Raw genomic sequence first — 25466 nt, 5'->3', positions numbered from 1 at the left:
GTGGCCATCCCTACACTCCAGGCTGCACCATCCCAGCAGGAGGGTGCCTGGTGCTGGAAGAAGGCACCACAAAGCACATCCCACCTGTTTTTCCCTGAACTCCACATTCTGGGAGTCCCACCACTGGCAATCCCTGTGGTACCAAACCCTGACACCCTGCCCACAGAACGCTTCAGGTGAGGGTGGCCCGGCCCATCCCATCCCCGCCACCCTGCATCACCTCTCACCCTTGATAAAGATTCAAGTTTGACCAAGTCCTGTTGATTTAATCATTTTTTAATAAAGCCATCGTTACTGAGTACACCAAGATTGCCAGTTAAGCTCTCTATATGTCGCTGGAGGTAACAGCGCTGTGATAGACAGCGGAACGGAAAAAAAAAAAAATAAAACAAAACCAAACCAAAAAACAAACCCCAACCGAAACGAGGTAGGTTAAAACCAGCAACACAGACCTTGTTATGCGACACCCCAACACCACAGGCGGCCATGCTTGCAGCTACTGAGAAAGAAAACCCCAGATACGCACCGAAAACGGAAATCAACTGAGCAGAGTTTATAAGGACACGATTCAACCTGAACTAAACACACACACACGGTTCGGCACAGATGTTGTCTTTCACTGTATGTTGGGTAATTCCTAGGGAGTGGAGGGGGTGGAAAACGAGTAGATTCAGACCCTTGGCCGAAGAAACCACACATATATATAATTTGTTAAGCTCTTTACAAGCCCAATCCAGCAATGGGGGACAGGCAGCTTTGTCTCGTGGTCCCCATCCCTGTGCCGGCTGCTCCTGCACGCGCCCGTGCCCGGCTCCGGACTCAGGGGGAACGAGCACCCACAACCTGCACCGGCTTCAGCAGCAGGGTCGGGTGCCCACAGCATCCCAGGAGCCTCTGCAGGCTCCTCTGACCCTCTGCCATCCTTTCCTCCTCCGATCCCCTGTCCCGGTGCCCGTGGCCAAGCCCCGGGGCAGGCGGGCACCTCCGGAGCAACAAGAAATGGCACCTCTGTCCCTATCAAGACACACCATTATGTGAAGATCCATATAGAAATATGGATTGACAGACTTGACAAAAATGGTAGCTGATTTTTATTAGTCTAAGGCTAGTAGTTTAGCCATTTAAAATCCATTTCCCAAAAGAGGGGAAAAAACCTATTATTTTTTCTCTTCTTTAAAAATCCGTTAAGCCGTTGCTGCCAAAAGCAACATGTAAATGTTGGTGAAGGCAAAAGATTTCTAAAATTACCCAGCTATATGGTTATGGCCTTCATCACAAAGATAAAAGGTACATTTATTGTGCTGTCTCTCACCAGATTTAATTGGTAACTTTACAACATACTATATATTTGATGCTAGCAGGCAGACAGAATTAAAAACAGACTTTTTGACACTGTTTCTTTCCCCGTTCTTACAAAGTAGGGGACAAAGAAAAAAGTAAAACTAAAAAATAAAATAAAATAAAATAAAGGAAAAAACTCATAACCCACTATAACACAGCGTAATCAGGAGACCTCGGGGGGTCCAAGCGTGAAAGTCCATCCCTGGCTGCAGTCCCTGCCCCGGGGCTGGCGGCGCCGGGGGAGCGTGGGGAGGGGGTTCCTCGGCGCCCTCCCCACCTGCCTCTACAGTGTTAGTCCACGTGTTTAATGTCCTTTAAATTAGAAATAATGCCATGGCGGTGAGTGCCAAGTGCTCCTCTGTTACCAGTTCATCATGGAGTTTCTGTTGAGGGTCATGAAAAACACTTGGCTGCTTCCTCCGGATCTCACCGATGCAAAAAATACCTGTTGGGAAGGAAAGAACATTTATTAATGCTCAGGGGATGGAGCTCACCCATGCCAGACTGGGATTAAATTGAGTCACTCATTAGTAAATGCAGTAATTAAACCTCTTTCTCCCTCACTACCAAAAAGAGCTTGGAATGCCTTAAAAATACCAGGTTTATCACATTTTACTGCCACAGCATCATTTTATTATGAAGTACTAACAAAAAAGTGCTGTTGGTGGTTTGGATCTTGCTAAACATTCACCATTTGGGTCAATATCTGCCTCAGTCTGAAATGGTTGTTTTTGGAAAAGTTAGTCCTGGTATTTCAGCTATTCCTGAAAGTAAAGCCCAGAAAAATTACTTCTTTTCAAGATGCTCAAAGTGCAGAAATATATCAGGATTCTGTATGAAGAACAGGGATTTTGGTGCTTCTGGCAGGATCCACCAGCATTTGATTCCAAGGGAGTCTTAAAAAATAATTAAGTTATAATTTGCAAATATTGAAGGGAACAATCTGAAGTTTCTGTCCTTAATAAAACCAAAAATTACTCAATCTTATCACTTTAACAAGTTCTCCAGAAAGGGAAACATCTGAGTTTACTATTTCAAACCCATCAGTTGGTTCTAGTATTTTAGAAAGATCAAGGGTTTTTTTCCCAGCTTTGTTACAATTAGATTACACTTAAATAAAACTTAAATTCAGCTTATTGGGCAGCTTCTCATAACATACTCAACTGCAAAGTTAGGATACATTTTCCTGCAGAGCTTCAGCCTACCTCCATGCCCCAAGAAAGGCAACACTTGCTCATTTATGCACATTATTAAATCCTGCTCTGGGGACAGCAACTGGTTTCTTCACTGGTTTTGTGATCATGTCCATCATGAAAGATCTCCCTGCTGCTTGGTCCTGACTTATCTTAGTGAAACCTTGTGAGAGGAGGGAGCACCACCAGCAAAAAGATCTCAGCATTCAACCATCTCTTCCATGCAAAAATGCCTTTTCCTCCAGCATTTCTCCTCATTTCCTGCCTCCCTTCCAACACCTGTGGCAGGGTTCATCTGCATTACAGCCATGCAGCTCTGGTGACCCTCCAGAGCAGTATCTATCACTGCTTTCTACAGAAAGGGATGAGGCTGTGAGAGGAAAATAATTTAAGATGCATCAAAATGCATCTAAAGATGCATCTAAAGACACATCAAAATGTTTCTGCATCAGAGCTCAAATCAGAGTCACTTACACACCCTTGCTAATACTCAACTTTGGGAGTACATTTGGCAGCCTCAATTTAATGTTCAGATGAAAGAATTGGGAGAAAATCAAGCCAAGTCAATGCAAATCTTAGCTAGAGGTAGAAGAGATCTTGCAGGCTGAGGTCTCCATCCACTGGAGAAAATTAACTGGGAATAGGCTTATGGGCACTGCTTATTAAACAGGACCTTCAGATTAATTATTAACCCCAAATAACCAAACCAGACATAAGCTCTAAAAGCACCTTCTAGCTGGCAGCACAGATACAAGCTTTGAAGTGGACTTACCTTATCATTTCTTTCACATAGAAACTTTAACCTTTGAGCTCGCTTGTGCATAAATACTCCATCCAAATGTCCTGTCTCCACCGACCGGATCTCAATAGCTTTCTCTCCCCAGCCCATTATTTGATTGGAATGAATGTAGGCTGTCAAAAGGAAGTGTTTGGCAGGTGTTACAACTTGTGTTGAGCTAAATATTATGCAGCAGGCAGAAAAGCTCTCATCAGCTGTTACTCAAAGCTTAAGCAGATCAATGGCAGAGCTCTGATGGCCAGGCGTGTGCCTGCAGGGACAGCAGCCTTTTCAGAGCACTTTTCATCTAGAAATTGTTCAGAAATTTAAACAGAAGCAGCATCACTTCTTCCATTTTCAGAAGGTGAGGAGCTGGGCAGTGTTTTGCCTTCATGGGTTGTGGAGCTGAACAACAGCAGAGCTAGAAGAGCAACTGAAGGGCTCCCAGCTCTACACCTAGCCCCCCTCCACTCAGCACAGTATCCCACCAGTGCAACAGCTGGCATTATCTCACACTTATCTTATATTCAAAAAGTTCAAATCTTGAAGAAATTAGTTGCTTTTATTATAGAGGACTAAACTAAAGAAATTTAGCAAATGCATCTCATAGCTGGCTGAGGAAAATCCCCTTTGAAAAAAGAGGGAAATGCCCTTCATCCCAATGACTCCATCTCAGCATTCTCAACTCCTCATCTTACTTGGGGCTTGTATTTTAAGCAGGTGAAGAGGAAGGGTTGACCTACCCACAGAAGTAGGCATTTCTCCCCACTGGAGCACCACATCTTTAGTTATCCGTCCGTAGGTGTTGACATAGACCCCTTCATCCTCATAGCACACCAGCATCTCCATCCCATCCGTCTTGGGCAGGATGACAATGGCGTGAGGAGTAATATTGCCCTGAATCTGCAGGTGAAACAAACCCTGAGAGTCAGAATTACACTGAATGGAGAAAGGGGAAGGGGGGAGGGAGCAGAGCACTGCAGGGAAAAAGCCCAAACCAACTAGAGAACAAAGCTTCCCCTCCATTCCCCACACAGGCACTGGCTTTCAGAGATAAGCCTGAAGGGGAATAAACTGTCATGTTTACCCTACCATCAAAGCTGTCTGAGACAGCAAGGATAAACAGGTTCAGCAATTACAGACAGATCACAACATACACGCCCCCAAGACTGATGGCTGACACTTGGCTGGAACACAAAGAAGTGACTGAGCCAATGAATCCATCACCAGTTCAAATCAAGGTATAGAAACTCAGAATTTTACAGGCAGCCCTAGGGGGGAAATATCCTATTTTTCAGCAATCATCCTCTAGCTCCAAGGGCAGCTGCATTGGCTTTCCATCCATGTCTGCCCTTCCATAGCTAAGACAACACAAAACCATCCCCCAGTATTTCTCCCTCTGCTCTTGCTAGTTCTCACAGAGGAGATTGCTGCTTGAATCAGGTTCAACAATTCCTGCATTTGTTTAGTGACACAGTTTCTCCTAGACCATTTTATTGTGGGCCAACAGTATAGATGGAGTTTAAGTGACCCAACAAGAAAATCCTACAGAGTCCCCATTGCTGCTCCATGCAGTGTACAGACGGATTCTTTTTGTGGGACATGGCAACCTTAAACTTTACTGCTCCTGCATGAAGACAGAAACAGCCTGTGGAGATGAACATGAAGTATGTGACAGCTGAGTGCTCTTTAAGTGAGGGCAGCACTGGGGAATGTCACACCCATCACTGGTCCCCACTCCTGAGCCCTGGGAGCCTGCCCAAACCCCAGTGGTGACCTGTGTCACCAGGTACAGGCACAGCACTGCCCATGTACTCACGTGAGATGGAATATAGATATCATAGGAGTTCCCAGAATCTACATCAATCACATGGAAACCAGTGTGGGATCCAAAGATAACCTTCAGCCTCTGACCCTCTTCTACAGTGAGATCCACGAGCAACGGCTTGTGCTGCAGATCTGAAAAAGACTTTTATAATCCTTTCCATGAGCACCACAGAAAACCAACAAATCCCTGTTGCAGCAGCCTGATACAGCTTTGAAATCACATTTGTTTGACTGTGTTTCCTACTAAATATGTGGCTATTTATACTCCTGCCTCAGAGGGTATTCAGCCATCCCAGCAGATAAATGCCCACCCTTGCCAAGCCCAGCTCTCTCTAACAGGAGCCCAAGGCCAACACAAGGATTTGGTCTCTAAAGGAAGGAAACAGCTCAATTTTACATGAGTGTGTGTTCAATCTCTCTCAGCAGAGATCTGTGATCACCCACCTCCCCTCCTGGCAGGGATCACTGCTTGGTTTGGGCTGCTGAAATGAGTCAGTTTAGCAAGAACCTACTTTTCCATGCTCCATCTAACCTGCTGCATCAAGGCTGGGACCAACCCCCAGCCAAGTCCAGATCAAGCACCATGGTTTAGGTGCTCAGCAGGAGAGTGAAACACATGTGGGAAGCTGGATCCCACATCATTTTGATGCTGCTGAGCTCTCCATGTCACTGAGCCCATTTATTCTGGCTTCTGTTCAGAAAAAGCAAATGTGACCTAATACTGCATAAGTCCATTTGTGTTGGAAAGATGTAAAATGAGATTACTCAGCATGAACATCTCCACAAGGCATTGCCCCTTGTGACTCTTCTCTGCACAGAGCTTGGGATGAAAAGTGCTCTGAAGGACTAAGCACAAAGTACCCACTGGCAGGCTGGAGAGGAGGAAGGTCTCACTGAAGAAACCAAGGCAGTTGAAAAGGGAGGAAAAAAGAGAGAGAAAGAGTGGGTCACTCTCCCAAGCTTTCTGTCTTGAAACAGAATCCACATTGCAGAAGAGGAGAGGACCTTGCAAAATGAAAACAGAAAATCATGCCAGCCTATTTTTGTACTGCATGCTAAAAATTAGTCAGAGGGAAAAAAACCCAACAAACACAAAAACCCCACAAAAAACACCCACCAAAATCCCCAACTCAATTCTACTCATATACATTTGATCAGCTTTCTGCAAATTCCTCAAGTAAAGCCTGCTAGCATAAACTAATAATAACATTTCATTGTTGGCTGTAAGCAGAACATATCCAATCTCTTCAGCCAGCAAGGATCCCATCTCCCATGCCTGCCAGGCATCCTGAGGAGCTCAGCTACATAGGCAAGATGCTTTTCTGCTCTGCAGAGTACAGAAATCTCATGTATTTACAATTACAGGGTGTAAAAGACAAACATACCTTAAATGCCATAAACTTGTGATATGGTTTAGGAGCCCAAGCGTAGATCTCTACAGCGTTCTTTAAGGCAATCACCAAGAACTTGATTCTTTCATATTTCACTAAAATAAAAACAAATCCAATTTTAAACATGTTCACTCTCTTCCCAACAAATCTCCAGGAACAGCTTCTATGGCTATGGTCTACCCATACTTTTTAATATCCAATTGTCAGGTCAGACCTAAGACTAGAGAACAAAACCACATCTCTTCAGACATTTATTTCCACTCACCAACTTTGTAGTGGATGCATCCCTCCAGGTCCCCAACTGTGATCCAACCCTGCTTCTTCTCCACCTCAGGGTCATTGTGTAAAATCCTGTTTCTCAGCCAGGACAGGTAGTACACACGCAGCTTGTTCTTCTTTCCTGTTGGCAAAGGAAATGTCCCTGTCAGAGCAGAGCACGATGCATGGACCACCTTGAGGTTTCAGTGCTTATTTTCAACCACAAGATGATAAAATTTAAGTCCATTTCATGATAAAAGTAATATAAATAGCAATTGAAAATAGTAATTTAGTTGTTGTGCTGGGTTTTTCCTTGGGAAGAAATATATGGAAAGCACAGCCCAGACCTCTGTCTTGCAGGCTGCAGGCAGACACTGGAAAAGCCAGGCTTTTGCTTCCCACAGGCTGGAAATATTCCTTTTCCTATAAATCAGTGTTCACAGAGGAACAGTGGGGCTCAGTGGGGCTGTGATCCCAATCCTCCTGTAGCTCAAAGCTTATCCAATCACTCAACTACCTGGTTTTTTTTTTCCTTCCCTCTCCTTCATACAACATTAATTCCACCCTGGAAATGAGACAGGAGCTCCTTGGCCTGCGACAGGCACTGCTGCTTGCCAGCAAGCCTGGTGCTGGGCTCTGCAGTGCTGAGGGGCTGCCAAATTTCTGCATGCCTGCCTGCTCTTGGATGGCTGTGACATGGCTGCAAAATCCCTGTGGCTGCAGTGCCCCCATTACAGGGACAGGACACAGCTCACACTGAGCCCGGTGAGACAGGACACAAATGATAGATCCTGTCTGCTTACAGGTTTCCTTCCCTAAATCCCCAGGACTTATTCTCAGCATCATCTTGGGGTTGGGTGCTATTCCCATGCCAGCTGTACTAAACCCCTTATCCCTACAGCTGTATCCCAAAACCACAGGGGAACTGCAGACCAGGTAAATGATGGAACAGTGAGTTTAGAGCTGAATGGGGGGAGGAATTTGCAGGTGAATGCAGAGCAAGGCCAAGGGATCTTAACAAGGAAAGGAAACAGAGGATGATATAAAACAATTTGCTAATGAGCACTTTCTTGCTGCCCTCTGTGAGCTTTGTTGGACAGGCACCAGCAGGACAAGGCTCTGCCCTGGCTCTGTCACTCATGTGCTCTGCAGGAGGATGCTGGATACTCTTCTCAGAGACAGGACTACAGAGGTTTTGCTTTTTTTTTTTTTCCAGAAATCACCCCATGAGCCTGATATGAGGAGCTTCCAGCTAAACATGGGGACAGTGAAAAGCCTGTGGCCTTCACAATGCTTAGGACAGCCCAAACACCTCTGTGGTCTGAAATGGAAATCTAAAGATTTCCCACACAGTCCCAAAAGCAAAACTCTCTGCCCCCTCAAGCTGTGACCACCTCCCTTGCTGGGCCACCTGCCTGTAGCCTGCACCTCCCCTTCCCTGCTAAAGAAGACTGGAGACGAAGTGCAGTCAGCAGGTGAAGGGAGCAAACTCTCTTGAAAGCAGATTTAACTAATTTGATTCCAGAATCAAGCACCTCCATCTCCCCTGGGAGCTTCCCTCTGACACCAGGTTCTGTCTGAGCTGGAACCAATCAGGGCTTGGGGCTGAGCAGGTGGAAGAGGGGGTGAAAGCACGAGAGCAGCACCTGATATTGTCACGAGGACGTTGAGGCCCTCGAGGACATCCATCTGCTGGAAACGCCGCCTGTTGATGAGGTTGTAAACCTTGCCCTGCCCACTGCGATCCAGCAGCATCAGCCCGTTCTCCGTGCCCACCAGGAGATTCACACCTGGAGAGGAGAGGGAGAGAAAGGGAGAGGCCATGGGTGCCAGGAGCCGTGGCTGCTCCCAAGGACAACACCTCGAACTCATCTCTGCTGCCACCAGAAGTTTGACCAGCACAGCTCAGGCTGGGACCTTCCCATGGATGGGAAGGGTCACTCGTGACCCTGGAGGGACAGAGAAGGGGCCAGGCAGAGGTTCATTCCCACCCCAGCCCCCAGGAGCTGCGTGCCCAGGCCTTACCCCAGAGAGCAGCACAGAGGATCTCGGAGTTGAAGCGCTTCTTGTACTTGCGGATCTCGGGGGTGTCGCTGTGGGGACGGATGTTGGTGGGGTTCACGTTCACCACCGAGATCTTGCGCGCCTCGTTCAGCTTGGCCTGCTCCTGCCTGAGCAGCTCGCTGGTGAACAGGGCTGCCAAGGGAACACAAGAGGACAGGGAGGGTGATGGGTTAAATGTTTTGTCATGTCTTTTCTGGGCAGAATGACAATGCTTGGTTTATTTCTCGATGGGGGAATCATCACTGTTACAAGACATTAGTTCTCCCAAGCACACAGGAGGGTGGGTTTCTGCTGCTCCCTGTTTCCTCCCACATCTTTCTGGTGGCATTTTGCTGGTGGCAGAGAAGAAGCTGGATGGCAGCTGGAGAGGGCAAGGATACAGACACCAGCTATGTTTGGATTGAGTGAAATGTGAGAGAAGTTCACTGGGGTTATTCAGGCTCCCTGACCTGCTTTCCACAAGCCCTCCCATCTCAAACTGGCCACACTGGCTCTTACGATTAGCGGATGACTCTTCATCCTCATCTTCATCTTCATCAGTAGGTGAGGTCTGATACACTCTGGTGTCCACAAAGGGGGTGAAAGAGGCTTTGGTGCTACTTCCCATTCCATACTAGAAAATGAACAGCAAAGAAAGAGTTCAGCACACAGAAAAAACTGATTTTGTGCATCTGTGTACATCTGAGACTTTCTAATTAGCAAACAGTGCCTCTGTGGTGCCCGTTTCGAGCCCTCTATGAACATCTGCTCCTCCTCCCCATAACTAATAAGAAACAAACATTAAATTGGATTTCTGAGTGTTTGTGAGCAACAGAAAATGGGAGGAGCAGGACCTGGCTCTGCTCTCTCCTCACAGGCAGAAGCACAGCCATGAGGACAGTCAGCAGAGAAGCTGCAGGGCCAGAGGCAGAAGCCAACACAGGTAAATCCAACAGAGAATCACAGAATCATTTAGACTGGAGCAGACCTTTATCATCAGTCCACCTGTTTACTTGTCTGCACGTCACACACATTCCTTAAACCTTCTCTGGGATGTCAGGCAGGTGAGGGTTTGCTTTTCCCACGTTCCCACTGCAGCCAAGGTTGGCAGGATGGTGCTGGGAGTCCCTGTGAAGCCCTGGCCTGGGGCAGCTGGCACAGTTTTAAATTGTCCCCAGCATTTCATGTGGGACTGCAGACAGGGGCATTTCTAAGTTAACAAAACTTAACCTGAGGGTGTCACAGGAAATGTCAGAGCCAATACTTTGCTGGGGGAATCTGAGGATGAACAAACTGCAGTGTCACTGCTTTCTTTTTAAAACCATTGCTTTAAGGCAGAAAATGAGGCTAAGACCTCCTTCCAAGCAAAAGGAAATCCTTGCCTTTGGAGTCAAAGTGAGGTGAATTCCCCCCTTCTTTGAGCAGTTTATCCTTTCTACTCCAGCATTTACCCAGGACACAGTTTAAGGATGAGCTCAGTTTAGAGCTGTAACAGCAGCAAAACCCAGCTCACTCTGTCACACCACTACAGCTCACATTTTTCTTCTCTAGGACATTGTCCTTCTGAAGTAAATCTTCCTCAGCTTTCACCCAGTCACCAAGTCCAGGCTGTCCCTGTGCCCACTGCCACAGTCCCTGTGTGACAGCTGCCCTGGGGACAAGTCCTCCATGCTGGGAGAGAGGTGCCATCACCACCCTGGCACATCCCCACTGAAACCAGGCTGGGCCTGTGCTGTCTTCCAGTGGGCCATAAAGGGATTCAGGAGCACAAAAAAAACAGGTGTAGGAGCAGCTTCATGGCTCGTGACTTTTCCAAGGCATTTTGGGGTTGGCATCCATGGGCAAGCCAGCATCCATGCCAAAATCAGGCTGTGCATCCTGCTTCCCTCCCAACCCCACTGCCTGACAGCCTGGCTGTTTCCATAGAAACAGGATGGATTTCTAAACAGAGCATGGGAACTGAGGACCAAGGAAGGAGTTAACAGCCTGCAGCAGGGAAGGCTGCAGGCTCAGATACCTCTGCTTGGTGCTTGTCTCCTGTACAAGAAATACACAGATTTTTTCCTGTGCTGGATGTCTCTCCCATAAAACATCAGCAATTTAAGGAAGAGAAGATTTCAGTATTTGCAGGGATTTCCAGCTGAGAGCCATGTGCTCCCCAGCAAATGAATTATGAAGGACTCCCTCATCTCAATGCACCAAGCATTTTTCCTTGCTCACATTCAGTTATTCTCCACAGAAGCTGACTTTTTAATAGCTTCCAAGTCTGATATTTCAATGTTGAGATTTCATCTTCCCCCAGGTCCTGTTGAACAGCCTATAAACCTGTGTGGTGGCTTACAAAGAGCATCAAGCTGCAGGCTGAGGTTGTGCTTGCATGAGTCACCTGGAAGCCTGTGAACAAAATTCCCAAGTTTGCACTCACACCCATTCCCTGCTCAGTCACCTCTAAAAATACAATTTTAAAAATGGAGAAGATCTTTCTGGCTGATATTCTATAAATGAATACATTCAAACCAAATCCCAGGCTGCATTTCAGCAGCCCCAGGATGACTGTGGAAGGTGTTACTTTCAGGATCGACTCTCTCATTGCTGCTTTCAATGCCAGTGAGGAAACAGATGAAAACTTGAGGTCAAGTCAAGCACCATCTGTTCTTATGTTTTATCAATGCCCAATTCCAAGAAAATTTTATTTTTATACAGCTAGTAAAAGTACACCATGAAGTGAGAACATCATTTCTATGAAAGAACACAGGATGGCAGAACTTTTGATGTACAACCCACCAAATGAAACAAAAACATTAAACACAATAGCTTAATTAGCACCAAATGGGTTGACTTCTCATGGGAAAAATGAACTGTGTTTGGTACCCACAGCTAGGGATGATAAGCTGGACACATCAATTCCTTTGGTTTATTTGTCACATCTTGTACCAAGACTACACTTCATACAGTTTTAGTATTCAATCATGTGCCTGTAGGACACCTACCAGAGAGAAACATTTTGCCATGGCAGGAAACACATGACTCTGAAAGAGTGCAGGTTTCTTCTATTCTGAGGAACTATCTGGAATTTTGTTTGCTTTGGATTTTTGGTAACCTTTTCAGCCATGGTAATTATCAGAGGTTGCACAGATGGAGGCTGGGCCCAGTTGAAGCTAACAGCATCACTGGCTCTCATCACTTCCTTTTATATCCCAGTGTCAAAAAAATGGGGCTTTCTCATCAGTTGGCAACACTTGTGTCACACCACCAGAACTCCAGCTGGTGGGCCTGAAAGAGCTAATAAATCAGCCACAGACCCCTATGGCAGAACCCATCCAACTCCCTCGTATTTCCACTACACTCACCCACAAGGACCAGAAACGGAGAGAGGGAAGAGCCAAGAAAGCCAGGGAGGAAAGCAGGAGAGCCCCTTCAGGGGGCAGAGATGTTAATACTTGATTTAAAAGCGATGCAAAGGAGGAAGAGGAGCCCCCCACCACCTACTTCAGGCACCGAGTCCATGTCCTGCGCATGCGTGGAGACTCGCCCCAGGGCCTCGGTCGGCGTGCCCGCCGGCGAGTGGCTTTGCTGCACCAGGTCAGGCAGATTGATGTGACCTGCAAAGCCATTGCTGGCTGCGTGGCCAGAACGCTTTTTTTCACCAGAGGTCTGCAGAGACACAAGGCATGAGGAAGAAAGAGAAGGGGAGGGAAGAGAAAAAGAAGAGGAAAAAAAAAAAACCCAAACAAAACGAAGTTGTCGGCAGTCCCCCGGTTCCCAGAGCAAGCGCAGGAGAAGGACCCTCTCTGTTCCATCCCCATGCAATCTGGCAAGCAGCAAACCAACCCCCCCTCCAGGAGAATTAAAGACAGGATTAATGACAAAGTCAACACAGAGTTAATAGCCACAAAACAGCGAGAGAAGCCTGACCACTGTTGTTTGGAGACAAGGAATGCAGGGCAGATTCTGCGCTTTCCCCCATGGGTGCAAACCCCATGGCCAGCTCTCCTCTCACATGGCCACTGGTGACAGAATCTGAGCCCTCAGTCAGCGTTAGCCTGGACAGCTTTGCAAGGAGCAGCCTGACCGCAAGTGCCAGCACAGCCCAGTCCCATGTTTCTGTGACCCAAACCAGCAGTGAACAGCAGCAGCAGCGGCGGAGGAGTGGCAGAACCACCAGCAGCTGGCCCTGCACACGAGGTTCCTTGGGTTTCCACAGGGCTCCCCTGCCTTTCCATCCCCTCCCTGTTCAAGGCAGGTACTGGGAAGTTTATCCCCTCCTCGTTTATTTTTCCATTTCAATGAATCTCACCTACCTGGAGCACATCAACGAGATGGTTACAGAGATTTACCCATTTACTGGGATTTGTGGAAACTTCCACTGGGCTCACTAAGCCCTGGCTAGTCCTGATGATATTTATCTTTTGATTGCTCATTACCATCACCTTCAACCACACTTGCTATACGATCATGGAATGAAAAGCTCTTTGCCCACAGCCCACTGCCCTCAGTGAGACCATCCTCTGATGGCTATGGTGGTGGTGGGGAAAACCAGTAAGCACCCAGCACAAGGCTACAGTCTGGATTTCTCCTCCCAGTGGGGTTTTCCAGCTGCTTGTCTTGCCCACAGCTTTTAAACCCTTCTGCATCCCAATTCTCATACAGCCCTGCTGACACAGCACAGGTTTTACTGTTGTGATGAGCAAAAGCTCATTTCAGGAACAGCTGCCTGTTACACAGGGCCTTGTTCTCCCACTCACCCACATCACCCTCCCTGATTTAGGGATGTGCAGAGCTGTGGGGATCCCTGCTCTGAACAGCTCCACCCCAGTGAGGCATGAGGGGGACTGTATTATTACCCCCTCCAAAACTGATGGAGAAAGGCAGCAAACACGCTGTGACTTCTGCTAACTCCTTCCTCTCTTTCAAAGTTGCATTCATCTTTTTCCTTCATATGTGGATTTATTAGAAAAATGGAATTAAGATCTAAAATGCAGCACAAGTCTTGTTTAAACATCCCTCCTATACAACTGCAGACCCCAAGCTCCCCTCCCTCCTCCTCCTCTCCCATCCAGCTCCCTGATGTGCTGGTGGGAGAGTGACTCCCCTGTTCCCTAACCACCAGGGCATCCTGCCCTCTCACAGAGTCCATCTGCCCATCTTCCACCAGCATGCCCAGAACATCTCAGCAACAGGGAAGCCAAAAAACACCGAGGGAGATCTTGCACAGCCACTGAAGGTGCCTCCTCTGCCCGACTCCTGCAGAACCATCCATGAGAACTGCTCCCACCACAGCCTCACCTCTACAGCCCTGGAGCTGGGGATGAAGGCTCACACCCATCTGGGATGAGCTGACTGCTCTGAGCAGGACCAGCCTCTGCTAGAAGCCCCCACATGCTCTGCAAACACAGCACAGCTCTAACACTCACAAGGTGGCAAAGGCTGGGAAGAAGAGGGGAAACTCTGGGCCAGTTCCAAGTGAATCAAGAAATGCTGTGAGTTGAAGGTAACTCCTGCTGCCTGGAGCAATGGTGGGGTCACAGCAGAGCCCTTTGCAGGAGCCTCCTCCTCCCCACCGTGCCCTGGCACTGCCATTCACTGCTGTTTGTAGTTCTGAGAAACATTTGCACTTGTCGCATTTGCTCCGAGTGTAAATTGCAGTCAGAGCGCTAGCGAGCACAATTCGCTCCCTCATTTTGTGTTCCGGACACACAGCACTGTTAGTTTTTGTGCTTACATGGGCAAAACCTCCTGAAGATGCTCCATGGAAGTGTTTGTTTTACAACTTACCTCCCTCACCATTAAAGTCCCTTCCCTTGAAATATTGCTAAACGTATCTGCGTGGGAAGTCTCTAGCCCGTGGGTTGTCACCATTCCCAGGTTGTAGGGCTCGTTGCTTCCAGGGATTCCTGTTGGTCTGGGGACAGAGTGGAAAAGCATTAACAGAGTATTTCCTTTGTTAAACTTCACGAAAAATCCTCTATTATTCCAGTTATTTTTTATATATATATATATATATATATATATTTGTATATATTCAAGTTACAAAAATATATTCACTTAGATTTACGGGGAAATTATATATGCTGCCAGAAACACAGGACCAGGGTCAGGTTGACAAACTACAGATATCAAAGAGAGAAACTATCCTCTTTTTTATCCCAAGGTGTCCTCAGAGGAGCACTGATGAACAGGTAACAAGGAGTGGCACTCCTGCTCTATTTTATATAATTTTTTTTTAACCTAAAAAAGCTGCAGAAAACCAAAATTTACTCCCTTTAATTCCCATCTCAACCCCAGAAAAGGAAACACCAGAGCATCAGGTGTTAAATAAGGGAAGGGATGGGGTCTGGAGAAGGCGTGGGCAGGAGGACAAGTTGTGTCCTGCAGCTTTCTGCTATTTTCCAAGTGAAAATGTAGTCCTAACCCGTGGTTTCAGTTTCACCTTGAAATTTCCATGTTCTTATTTGAAGAAGGGGGCTGGAATTTATTAAATTTTAGGACTGCCTGAGATTGGATGTCACAGGTGCTGAGCAGCCCCCATTACTTCACTATTACATTCTTGGCAGCCTGGCTGCTCAAATATAACTCAAACAAATTCACAAGCAAGCTGACAAGCACCCTGGATGATCAGACCTGTTACTTTGCATTTAAAAGCCACACAGACCAACTGCTTCCACCAGTGTGAGGCAATACAATCTTTAACTCCTGTGAACAGCAACAAGCCCAGAGGCTTGTGAGGGAGCCTGGTCAGTGAAAAGCCAAAACAACCCAGATTAATCATGGGGTTACTGATCCAAGGTGAGATCTGAGCCCTGGGGACCCCGAGGTGGGACTGGTTCCTTGCCTTCATCGTATCAAACCACAACTGGACAGGCATTACAAAGGCAGACAACAGCCCACCATAGTCCTGCAGCACTTTCATGTGAGCAGCTCACACCTCCCTACTGTTAGCTTTTCACTAAGGATGAGAACATGGCACAGTTATTTAGTTTTAAAATAACAAAACAGGACCAGAGGAGGTTATGTTAATTTTGACACTGCACAGCCAGAGAATGAATGGCTGAGCTCACAAATTTCATCAGTGCACAGCTTCCATGTCATCCTGCTGGCTTGGACAGCTCAAGGAGAGGGAGGTGCAGGGAGCCATCAGAGTCTTCAGATGGAGAAATGATATCTCCAGAGGTGAATGGAATAAACAATCCTGCTATCCACTGGGACACAAAGCAATGGATAGGTTTATCCTTCAGCAGAAGAGATCTGGATAGAGCTGGAATGAAGTGCAGCCAAGTGCCCAGAGAGGATACCCAGGGAAGTTTAAACATAAATTACACAAAGATCATTCAGAATGTGCAGCAGAAGATGAGATGATCTCTCTTGGCCCCACTTTCCAATGACAAACGCTGAACATAGAAAAATAAATCTCTTAGAAAAACAACAAAGTACATCAAGGCTGAACTAGAGTTAAGGTCCTTTTTGTGAAGTAAGGGTGTAACTCAGAGGATTTGCTTTCTCTTTCCCCAGACATGAGGCAGTGCAGCTCTGCCTGCAGACAGCTCTGCATCTCCACCCTCTGTTTCTGGGACACGACAGAGACATTATGGGACATGTGGCACTGGGCTGGCAGGGGCTGGGGGCACGCAGCTCACTGCTGTGCCTGTCATCCCACACACATGGCTGCAAGGCATCCAGTGAGACATTTATCCACTGGGAAGTGCTGTGTCAAACCCAAGGTGTCTGAAGAAGGATGTCAGCACAGATTAGCCACTCCTGATTAAACTACTTTTCCATGAGCAGCTTGAGGCCCCTTCTGGCACGCCTGACTGCCCATTCAGAGCCATCCCTCTGCTCCTGACTTGCTCCAACCAACCCAAGAGCTCTGATTTTAATTCTTCTGCTGGAAGGAAGCTCCAGCCCAGGAGTTTGGCACTCTGAATAACATGGACCCAAGGAGACACGGTCTTTCTGCCACTTAGAGGGCATCTGTGCTGCTCCATGCCCCATCACCATGAATCAGAGAATCAAAGAATTTAGGTTGGAAAAGATCTCTGAATTCCTTAAGTCCAACCATTCACCCATCACCATCATGTTCACTGCTAAACCATGCTCCTGAAGCCAGGTATGCCTGTATCAACTATAACTCATTTAGCAGGAAAAACTGAAACTATTAAAATACAAATAACCCCCTGAAACCTGCCTACAGCTCCTCTGTGAATTCAAAGGGGCAGGATTCAGATCCTGCTGTCAGGCAGGGACCTCCAGAAATGCCCCTGCAAAGCACTGGGTGGGAAGCCTGAGCAGAGATGCTCCAGGAACTCTCTCTGAATGGCAACAGCTCCCTGTGAGTGTGCTGCCCTGGTCTGCAGAGACTCAAAGCACAGGTGTCCCATAGCTGATCTCTTCAGTTCACCATTTTAACCCAGCAACACTGACTGAGCCAAGGGCAGAAATCCAAGACTAAGATTCAGGATTATTATAATCCTAGCTCTACCAGTTGGCACTGGGCAGGCCACCAAGTACTGACACTTTAACATGGCTTAATTTGGGGCAACACCAGGCTCAAGAGCAGGCAGAGCTTTAACACATCCATCCCATGGGCAGGACCCACACTGTGGATGAGGTCAGCTGTGCCCACTCTGGCCAAAAACCTGTCTGGCTCATCAGTAGGAACAGCTCCATCAGCTTTGAGCCAACATTCACAGAATATGCAGTGGAAATTGCCCAGTTTTTCCCATTAATTATCTCTAGTTTGGAACAGGAAAAACACTCATGTGAGTACATCATCCCTTGCAACCATGACGCTGTTCCCAGTGCTAGACACCAATTTGGAAATGTCCTTTATCACAGCTACTGCTCCTCCAGACCAGGACATGCCAGGATTTCTCCTCCAGGCCAAGACACGTTGGAGTTTCACCTCCAGCAGAACACACACTGGGGTTTCATGGCTTGCCCCCCCAAAAGAAAGCGTTCCTCACATGAGCCGTGGGATGTCACTGACAGGCACGGTCCCATCATGTGTCTCGTTCTCCCCATCCTCCTCCTCCTCCTCGCTGCTCTCCGACTCCTCGCTGGAGGAGGAATAGTCCGTCACCTTCTTCAGGGGGCGATTGGTTTCCTCGATGCGCAGCTCCCTCAGCTCTTTGGCTAAAGCCGTCAGATCCTAAAGGGGATGGGGGCAAGGAAACAAGGAAGCAATGGCTGTTACATTCAGAGCAAAGGGAATGTCACATACATCTCTCCAAAAGCCAATGCTAACAGCACGAGCAACAAGAAATAGCTTTACAGAGTCGTTACAAACATGAGACAAACGTAAGACAATGTTTGTAGCATGTAGCATTTATTAAACAAAACAAAACTGATTTACGCTCACTGAAAAGTCAATAGCCAACCTCTTCTTTTTCTCTTTGGAACGTGTATGTGCATATATATACACACACTTATATGTATATACACGACAAAATTATATTTGTTGGAAAAGGTGAAGTTCAGTCACCATCATAGTAAACTGGAAAACAACGTCACTTCAAAGATTGGCTCGGAGAATTTCTCCTGCAGGGTTTTCTCTTCTTTCAAACTTCTCAAAGAGACCCCGTAATGGTATTTATTCTGTAATAAATGCATTTGGGAAGGAAGCAATGACAGCATCTCCCATGGAGTGGTGCAATCCCCACGTCAAGAGCTGCTTCCATGGTGAGTCTCCGCTGTCGGGCGGCTGCCGAGAGGCGGTGAGGAGCACGAGGAGAAGCGCCCAGCTCAGCCAGACTTTGGAGTCACAGCTCTGAGTCAGCCACACGATCAAAAAATAATGATAATAATAATTAAAAAAAAAAAAAATCCCTCAGCGGGACCCATTAAGCACTTTATGTGAAATGTGGCAGCCTACAAGCTAAGGGAAAAAGAAAATAAAATAAACAAAAAAGCCTTGAAACAAGAAAAAAATATAGGAGCGGTCCCAAAGCCTAGTCATAATTTTTCAGTTTACCATGACTTTGATGAGGTCTCAGACCCGACAGTCATATAAAATAGACACTGCTATTTCAAAACAAGGAACATGGCAGGCACCGTGTAGAAAAGAGACTTTTTGTTATCTTACATGCTTTTATAGCAATGCAGGGGGAAGCAGTAGGGCAGAAAAGCATGAGAGCTCGAATTAGAATGGGTTAGAGAACTCTGTTGCACAAGACATGCACATGACGAACAAAGCATCGCAATTGTCAGTCTTACCATTTCTCCCTATATTAGTGACCGAGGTAGGCATCAGTGCATTCGGTCAGAGATAAAGGATTAGGGAGAAAGAAACTCATTGAAAAAGACTAAATTCCACAGTTGTCTTACGGCCATACTCTCATTTACTGCATTTCCAGTTTACCGTTCCAGCAGGGCGACTACGGCAATATTAATTACGGTTGCAAAAGGAGCTCTTAAAATCTATCCTGTCAACACGTGAAGAAAAGGATGGAAAAGCTCTATGGCTGAGATGCAAACCCAGTTTGTTTTTTAATGGTGAGGCAGGAATGTTTTGTAAGCAATCTGTGCTTGGGTTGCTGGTGACCCACACCTCCCGGCGGGCTCCCACCGGTGACAGCCGCACATTCTGCTCCCAGGTCTGCCCTGCCCGGGCTCTGACACAGAGACTCCCCTGGATATTGGAGAGCTTTGCATCAGACCCATAAGTATAAGCATACAAAAAAAAAGAGCCTTGTTTTTTAAAAAAAACCCAACAAAACAAAACTGGTGAATCCCTGTTTCACAGCAGGTAACTGTGATGGGTTTTATATGGGTTGTTCACCCTGAAGAAGACAAGGTTCCACAGGGAGACCTCAGAGCATCTTCCAGTACTTAAAGAGGCTCCAGTAGAGTTGGAGAGGGACTTTGGACAAGAGTATGGGGTGACAGGACAAAGGGGAATGGCTTCAAACTGACAGAGAGTAGGTTTAGATTAGATATTTGGAAGAAATTCTTTATTCAGACTGTGGTGAGGCCCTGGCACAGGTGGCCCAGGGAAGCTGTGGCTGCCCTATCTCTGGAAATGTTCAAGACCAGGATGGATGGGGCAGCCTGGGATAGTGGAAGGTGTCCCTGCTTCTGGACAGGGTGGGATGGGAGCAAGATGAACTTTAAGGCCCCTTCCAACCCAAACCATTCTCTGATTCTATAGTTCTGTATCCCTCCAAATGGTCTCTGTACCTTTAAAGAAAGGCTCTTTATCCTGATTAAAGAGAGACTGCGGTATTGCAAGGGTTCCTTTTTAATGCCAACATGTTTGGGATTGAAACACAGTCAAATCTGGAGTCACGACAACTAATTATTTTAATTAGTGCTGCAGCAGCTTCTATGATATGATTGCTTCTTTTCCTAAATAAGAACCAGTGACAATTTCAGCAGCTTAACAATGCTTTCCATTTAGAGCATCAAACATGCTCTTTATTGAGCACTTGCCTTTGAATTGAATTAGAGCCTCTCACTTTGAAAGGGGTTTTAGGACTGTGTAAGAGCCTCTTAAAACTACAGCTGGACTTATGCAGTGCAGGACTAGCACTGAACTCGTCCCTGTCACAGCACTGGACTGTGAAAATTACTTCCATTTATGCACCTTCCACTTCTAATGTGCTTCAAGGCACCTTATCAGCCTTTTTTGGCCATCACTAGAAGATAGTCAAGTATTTTAAAAATCAGAATAATTACTTTTTAATAACTAATTTGCAAGTTATAAGAGCAATAATACTTGCAGACAATATCATCAGATAACTCATATTTCCTAGCTAAAGCTTTGCCTCAGGATGGTTAATTCTTTGATGCTATCATTTTCTGTGAGTAATGAGCACTTTGTAGGATTAAACAGCTTCACCAAGTTGCTCCTGGACCAAAAACAATCTGACAACTAGAGAGAAAGTACTCTGTAGTTCCACACATGTTCCAAGTGTTATTACTGAGGGTGACATAATACATAAGTTAGTGGTGTCAGTGCTCTTTAATTACTTTTAATTACAAAGCCTTCTTTAGATTTAATATTTGCTGGAATCAAGTCAGATTGGTTTCTGAAATCACACTGCTACTTGAGCTTGAATTTAGCACACACGCTGCCTCTACTTAGACACTGATTTATGTGCTTTTTTCTTAACAAAGCACCTCATTAAACAAAATGTATTGCTCATATTTTATCCAAGAGAACAAGTTAACTAAGCAGCACATCTTCCTTCTTTCATATCTTCTATTTTTAGATGAAAGAGGCTGCAGAAACCAGTGCTTTCCACTACAGCCCTGCAGTTACCAGTCTCAGCAATGTGCACAGTGATGCATGTGTGAGGCAAGTTAAATCAGGAATGCTTGTTTTTTCCCTTAAATGTTTAAACATTCACCACTGCCAGATGCACATTTAAAGTATTATCATATGTAAAAAAAGGTGTACTTCAGGACTCATTTTTTAGGAGGATGAGGGAGGACCAGCACTGCCATCAACATGCAAGAAGGCTCTGCTGACTCTGGCTCTGCAGTGGATGCTGGTCCATGAGAATGAACAACCCCCTGCATTTCCACTGCTCGGTTTTTCAAGTGCCCTCTTTTGAATTAAGCTTAGAACATGCTTCAAACAGCACTTGATGGCCCCACTGAAATCAGCAGGTGGCCAGGGGCTGTGGCTGAGAGCAGAATGTGGTGAGGGGTCCAGGCTGCCCCACCTCCTCCACCGGCACGAGAAACCTCCGCTCTCGCTCCTTCTCTTTCCAACACGCCGAACAAGCAGCACCACCTGCTCCCCCACGTGAATGTTGGGATGCCTCTGCCCTGGCCTCCATGCAAGTGGTGTGGCCAGCAGGTTCAGGGCAGCCCAGGGCTGAGCAGAGCACACCAGCAGTGCTGTCCCCTCCCCGCGGGCGGGCTCCTGTCCGACCCGAGATCGCATCGCCACCTTTATCAACACCAGCACCAAGAAAACCCAGCTTGGAATTAAGCACTAACTAGTCAACCTTGAATAGGCATGACCCACTGAGAAAAGATATCACTAACCTCATCTATAGCTTTCTTATAGCTCTGTGGGTAAAGGAAGAATAATCAGCATCAGAGGAAACAGATCGGGACAGGAAAAAGCCAGAGGAAGGGCAAGCAGGTTAGAAATAAAATTAGAATTGTTAGCTCAACGCTGTGGAGTGTAGAGAAAAAAAAACATTATCAACAAAACATTAATACACATTAAAATAGAGAAGCAATGGAAATTCATATCATTTTTAGGCCGACTCTGCAGTTTTAAGATACAAATGTCACCACCATTAAACCAGGAGGAAACACTTCGGATGAGATTTTGCTCAGAATAATAGAAGGGGAGTGTACAGAGACCACTACCAGGAGGGGTTTTAAGCTGGGAAGGCTGTTGGGGGCTGGTTGGTTGCCAGCCTTCATGAGCAGAGCATCCCTGGGCGGGTGCTGCGGGGGACATGCAGCACGGAACACAACAATGTGCCATCGGCCACCGCCGCGCCCAAGCTAGCAAAGCCCTTAAGCGTCTGCTTCACCTGGAAACACAGGCTTAAGTGCTTTCCCCTAGGCTTGGGCTCCTGGTAAAAATTCATGCACTCTCTTAAGCATTCAAATCTCCCAGGGGCTCTGGCTGTACTGCTGCTTTCCAGTCTCTGTGCTGGAGCAGCAGCAGTACTAGCCTCGTTTTTGGGGTCCCCACGGTTGTGCCACCGCACTGAAGGGAAACGTGGCCAAGCCAGCTGGCAGCATTCCCATGGGAAGGAATTGGGGACTCACAGCGGGTCGGCTCGGTCGTGTCACGTCCCTGTTGTCCTCCTGCTTGACCTTGGCAGGCTCATGGGAGAGCACAGGGGACCCTTCAGGCTTGGCATTCCCTGGGTGAAAGGCAGATGGAAAAAGGAGAAATTAAAATGCTGCCAAAAGCCACCACTGCATCCTGTCACCTGGGACAGGTGGGAACAGAGGTTTCATCATCACTTTGCTTTGTGTGTCTTGAAAAACCCTGCTGCTCCTTTCTGCTTCTCCACCAACAAAGCAAGATAAGCCATAATCCTGCCTAGCCTCCACCAACAGCTCTCCTGCAGAGCTCCTTTTCTACTACAGAAACAAATTTACTTTGCAGAAGAGCAGAGCATGTGATAAATGAAAAGCTCTGAAGCATCTCACATCACTAGGACAATATTTGTCACAGAATTCCTCATTAGTAAGACCAAAACCAAACCCAAAATGACAATGAGTTACAAACTCCTTTTATTGACTACCTAGAGGACTGATGGTTTCAACAACAGACACCATCCTCTTATGGCCAAGTCATAAAATATTCAATGCATGGAGTCAGCATTTGTCTAAATGCTCTTCAGCCCTGGGGACTGGAAGTGTGGGGCTGTGCCAGAATGCAGATTTGGGGTGTATGGGCTGTGGCAACTCCACTACTACATTAAACAGGGGAATGGAATATCTTTAAGAGGGTCTCTAGGATGAGAGGGAACAATTTGGCTGCAAACATAAAGCCCATGTCAGCATGGCTGCCTGGTGAAAGCATTTGAAAAGCTTCCTTCAGGTTACATCATTCCTCTGATCCCATCCAGGCACAAAGATGAAGCCCCTCCAAAAAAATATATATAAATTAAAAGTGAAACACACACCCAAAGAAACCATGTCAGAAGAGGTGTAGGTGGGTGGATGAAGACAGGAAGCACACTAGTTGTTTTTTTTTTTTGTTTACCCTAAAGCATAACCCCCATCTCCTCTTGTACAGGTACTTGGCAGTGTGATGCTGTGGGCATCCTACATCAGCCTCCAGGAAAATGGGGCTGTTGGCAACTCTCTTTGCAAGAAGGCCAGCAGTTCACAAAAACACATCAGAAATGATGGATCCTTTGATTTTTAAATAACAAGCATGAGATCACAGACCTCTTGCCCTTCCTGCTTGTCAGGAAGCCTCACAAAGTGTGCCTGGTGCTGAGGGATGTTTCCAAGCTCACCTCTGACTCTGTTGCGCTCGCTGGAGCCAGCCTGGGAGCCAGGTTGGGACCCACCCTGGGAGCTGGGCTGGGAGCTGGGAGTGCTGGAGCTGGAGGAGCTGCCACTGCTGGTCCTCTGCAAGGGGCTCTCCACGATGGTCTCTGTCCTCCTCAGGTCTGGGTTGCTGCAGGAGGATGAAACAGAGAGGCACCATCAGGCAGAGTCAGACACATCCCCAGGGCTCCAGACCCTTCCCACACTGACAGGGGGGCTGCAAAGGCCAGGAGAATCCTTCTCAGCTGGAGGAGACAGGGCTGAGGTCACCAATTGTCACCAATTTTGGGTGCCCTATGACCACGACCAAAAAAAATTGCTTAGAGAAGCTTTCTGTTCTTATTTTGTAAAATCTGACAACCATTAAAAGATTCTTTGCTCTTGATCCCGTCTGTATCTGCAAAGCTGGAGTTACCTAACTAGCCAACAAAATTCTTCATAAAAGCAGGAATTTGTGACATGTTGTTAGACAAAGACTTCAGCAAAGCAAGGATCTCAAGTTTGTAACAAGGCTGCAGATCACTTATACCACTTAATTCACAGTCTCCAATTTTCATTGCTTCACTTAAAACTCACATCAGATATCTACTCTTCCTCCTGGATTTCTCTCACCCTTGTGAACGCAGATAAATCTAGAATAAAAAGTGCCCTTGATACACAAGAAGTGACTAATATCTCTCTGGGTATCAGATGCCTTTAGGAAATTAATTCTTACTTGGCATTGAAATGATATCAGAAGAGATGTTCATGCAGAGTCAGGCAATTTGGTTTTATACAATGTTTCTGGAAGTAATCTTATTCAAAGGCCTCTTTAAAAGATACAGTAAATATTCCCTCATTTGTCACAACAGGGTGACAAATCAAAGAAGGGATATTTTTGTAGTATCTGCATTTATGCACAGGGGGAATCAAGAACCAATAGGAGAAATGGGGAAAAAGGAAAAATATTGCTTTACTGTGAGAGAAATGAAGTATGAAATAATTTCAATGAATACTTAAGTTTAATGGGTATGTGGTAGTAATTTCAAATTTTCATCAAACTGAAGGTCTCCAGCTCATGCTGTATGGCTGATTTCTTAGCTGAATTAACTAATGAAGTATATTTGAAAACTCTGGCAACTGATGTATTTACCTGCACTGACCAGGACTGGGCAACCTTGGACTTGAATCCCAGATTCCCATTATCCTTTTTACTTTCAATAACCACAGCTTATAAAGACTATGCAGTCCAATATCCATCCCCCTGCATTTTAAACTGTCCTTCAAGAACAACATTTTCAAGAATTTAAAATGTTTCAGCCCTTGGCAAGGAAGACCAACAAACCATGATATGCTTTTTCTCTAATTAAAAAAAAAAAGAACAACAAAAAATACTCTTCCTCCTACTGCTGCCCCTGCCAGCCACTCAGGGCTGCTGCTGTGAGTTTGCTGAGGCACAGAGGGGGCACTGAGCTGGAACAGGAGGCGTATGCTCAAACTGGTGACAGCACACACGATCAACATCCCCACATTCACTTTTTGACCTCACCCTCTAAGGACAAGGCAGGAAGAAGAATCCAAGGAGCTTCCTCACGCAAAGCTAATTGGAACTTGCATTTCTCCTGGGATCTGCCAGGAGGTCTCGTTCTGTGAAGCAGAGACAAGCTCTCGCATGACTAA

General features: G+C 46.4%; 1 protein-coding gene across 8 annotated transcripts in view; it reads right to left on the bottom strand.

Moving 5' to 3' along the window:
* Positions 1-260: 260 nt before the first annotated feature.
* The window catches only part of TNIK (TRAF2 and NCK interacting kinase), a 147231-nt gene continuing 122025 nt past the window's right edge, over positions 261-25466 (bottom strand). For 3 of the 8 annotated variants that reach the window (XM_033069081.2, XM_033069088.2, XM_033069085.2), the window contains 16 exons: positions 23774-23937; positions 22566-22663; positions 21822-21845; positions 19041-19049; positions 17792-17976; positions 14607-14733; positions 12321-12485; positions 9351-9465; positions 8814-8984; positions 8435-8578; positions 6796-6930; positions 6525-6625; positions 5132-5281; positions 4056-4215; positions 3307-3446; positions 261-1786 (listed from right to left, as the gene is read on the bottom strand). In XM_033069081.2, the coding sequence (XP_032924972.1) occupies positions 1703-1786; positions 3307-3446; positions 4056-4215; positions 5132-5281; positions 6525-6625; positions 6796-6930; positions 8435-8578; positions 8814-8984; positions 9351-9465; positions 12321-12485; positions 14607-14733; positions 17792-17976; positions 19041-19049; positions 21822-21845; positions 22566-22663; positions 23774-23937 (1972 nt within the window). In that variant the 3' untranslated portion in view covers positions 261-1702. Of the gene's footprint in view, positions 1787-3306; positions 3447-4055; positions 4216-5131; positions 5282-6524; positions 6626-6795; positions 6931-8434; positions 8579-8813; positions 8985-9350; positions 9466-12320; positions 12486-14606; positions 14734-17791; positions 17977-19040; positions 19050-21396; positions 21400-21821; positions 21846-22565; positions 22664-23773; positions 23938-25466 lie in introns of all 8 variants that reach the window. The other 5 variants (XM_033069083.2, XM_033069086.2, XM_033069084.2 and 2 more) reach the window with 3 other exon arrangements.

The sequence above is a fragment of the Catharus ustulatus genome, chromosome 10 (assembly GCF_009819885.2).
Source record: "Catharus ustulatus isolate bCatUst1 chromosome 10, bCatUst1.pri.v2, whole genome shotgun sequence".
Classification (NCBI taxonomy): Eukaryota; Metazoa; Chordata; class Aves; order Passeriformes; family Turdidae; genus Catharus; species Catharus ustulatus.
This window is presented reverse-complemented; position numbering and strand designations above follow the sequence as displayed.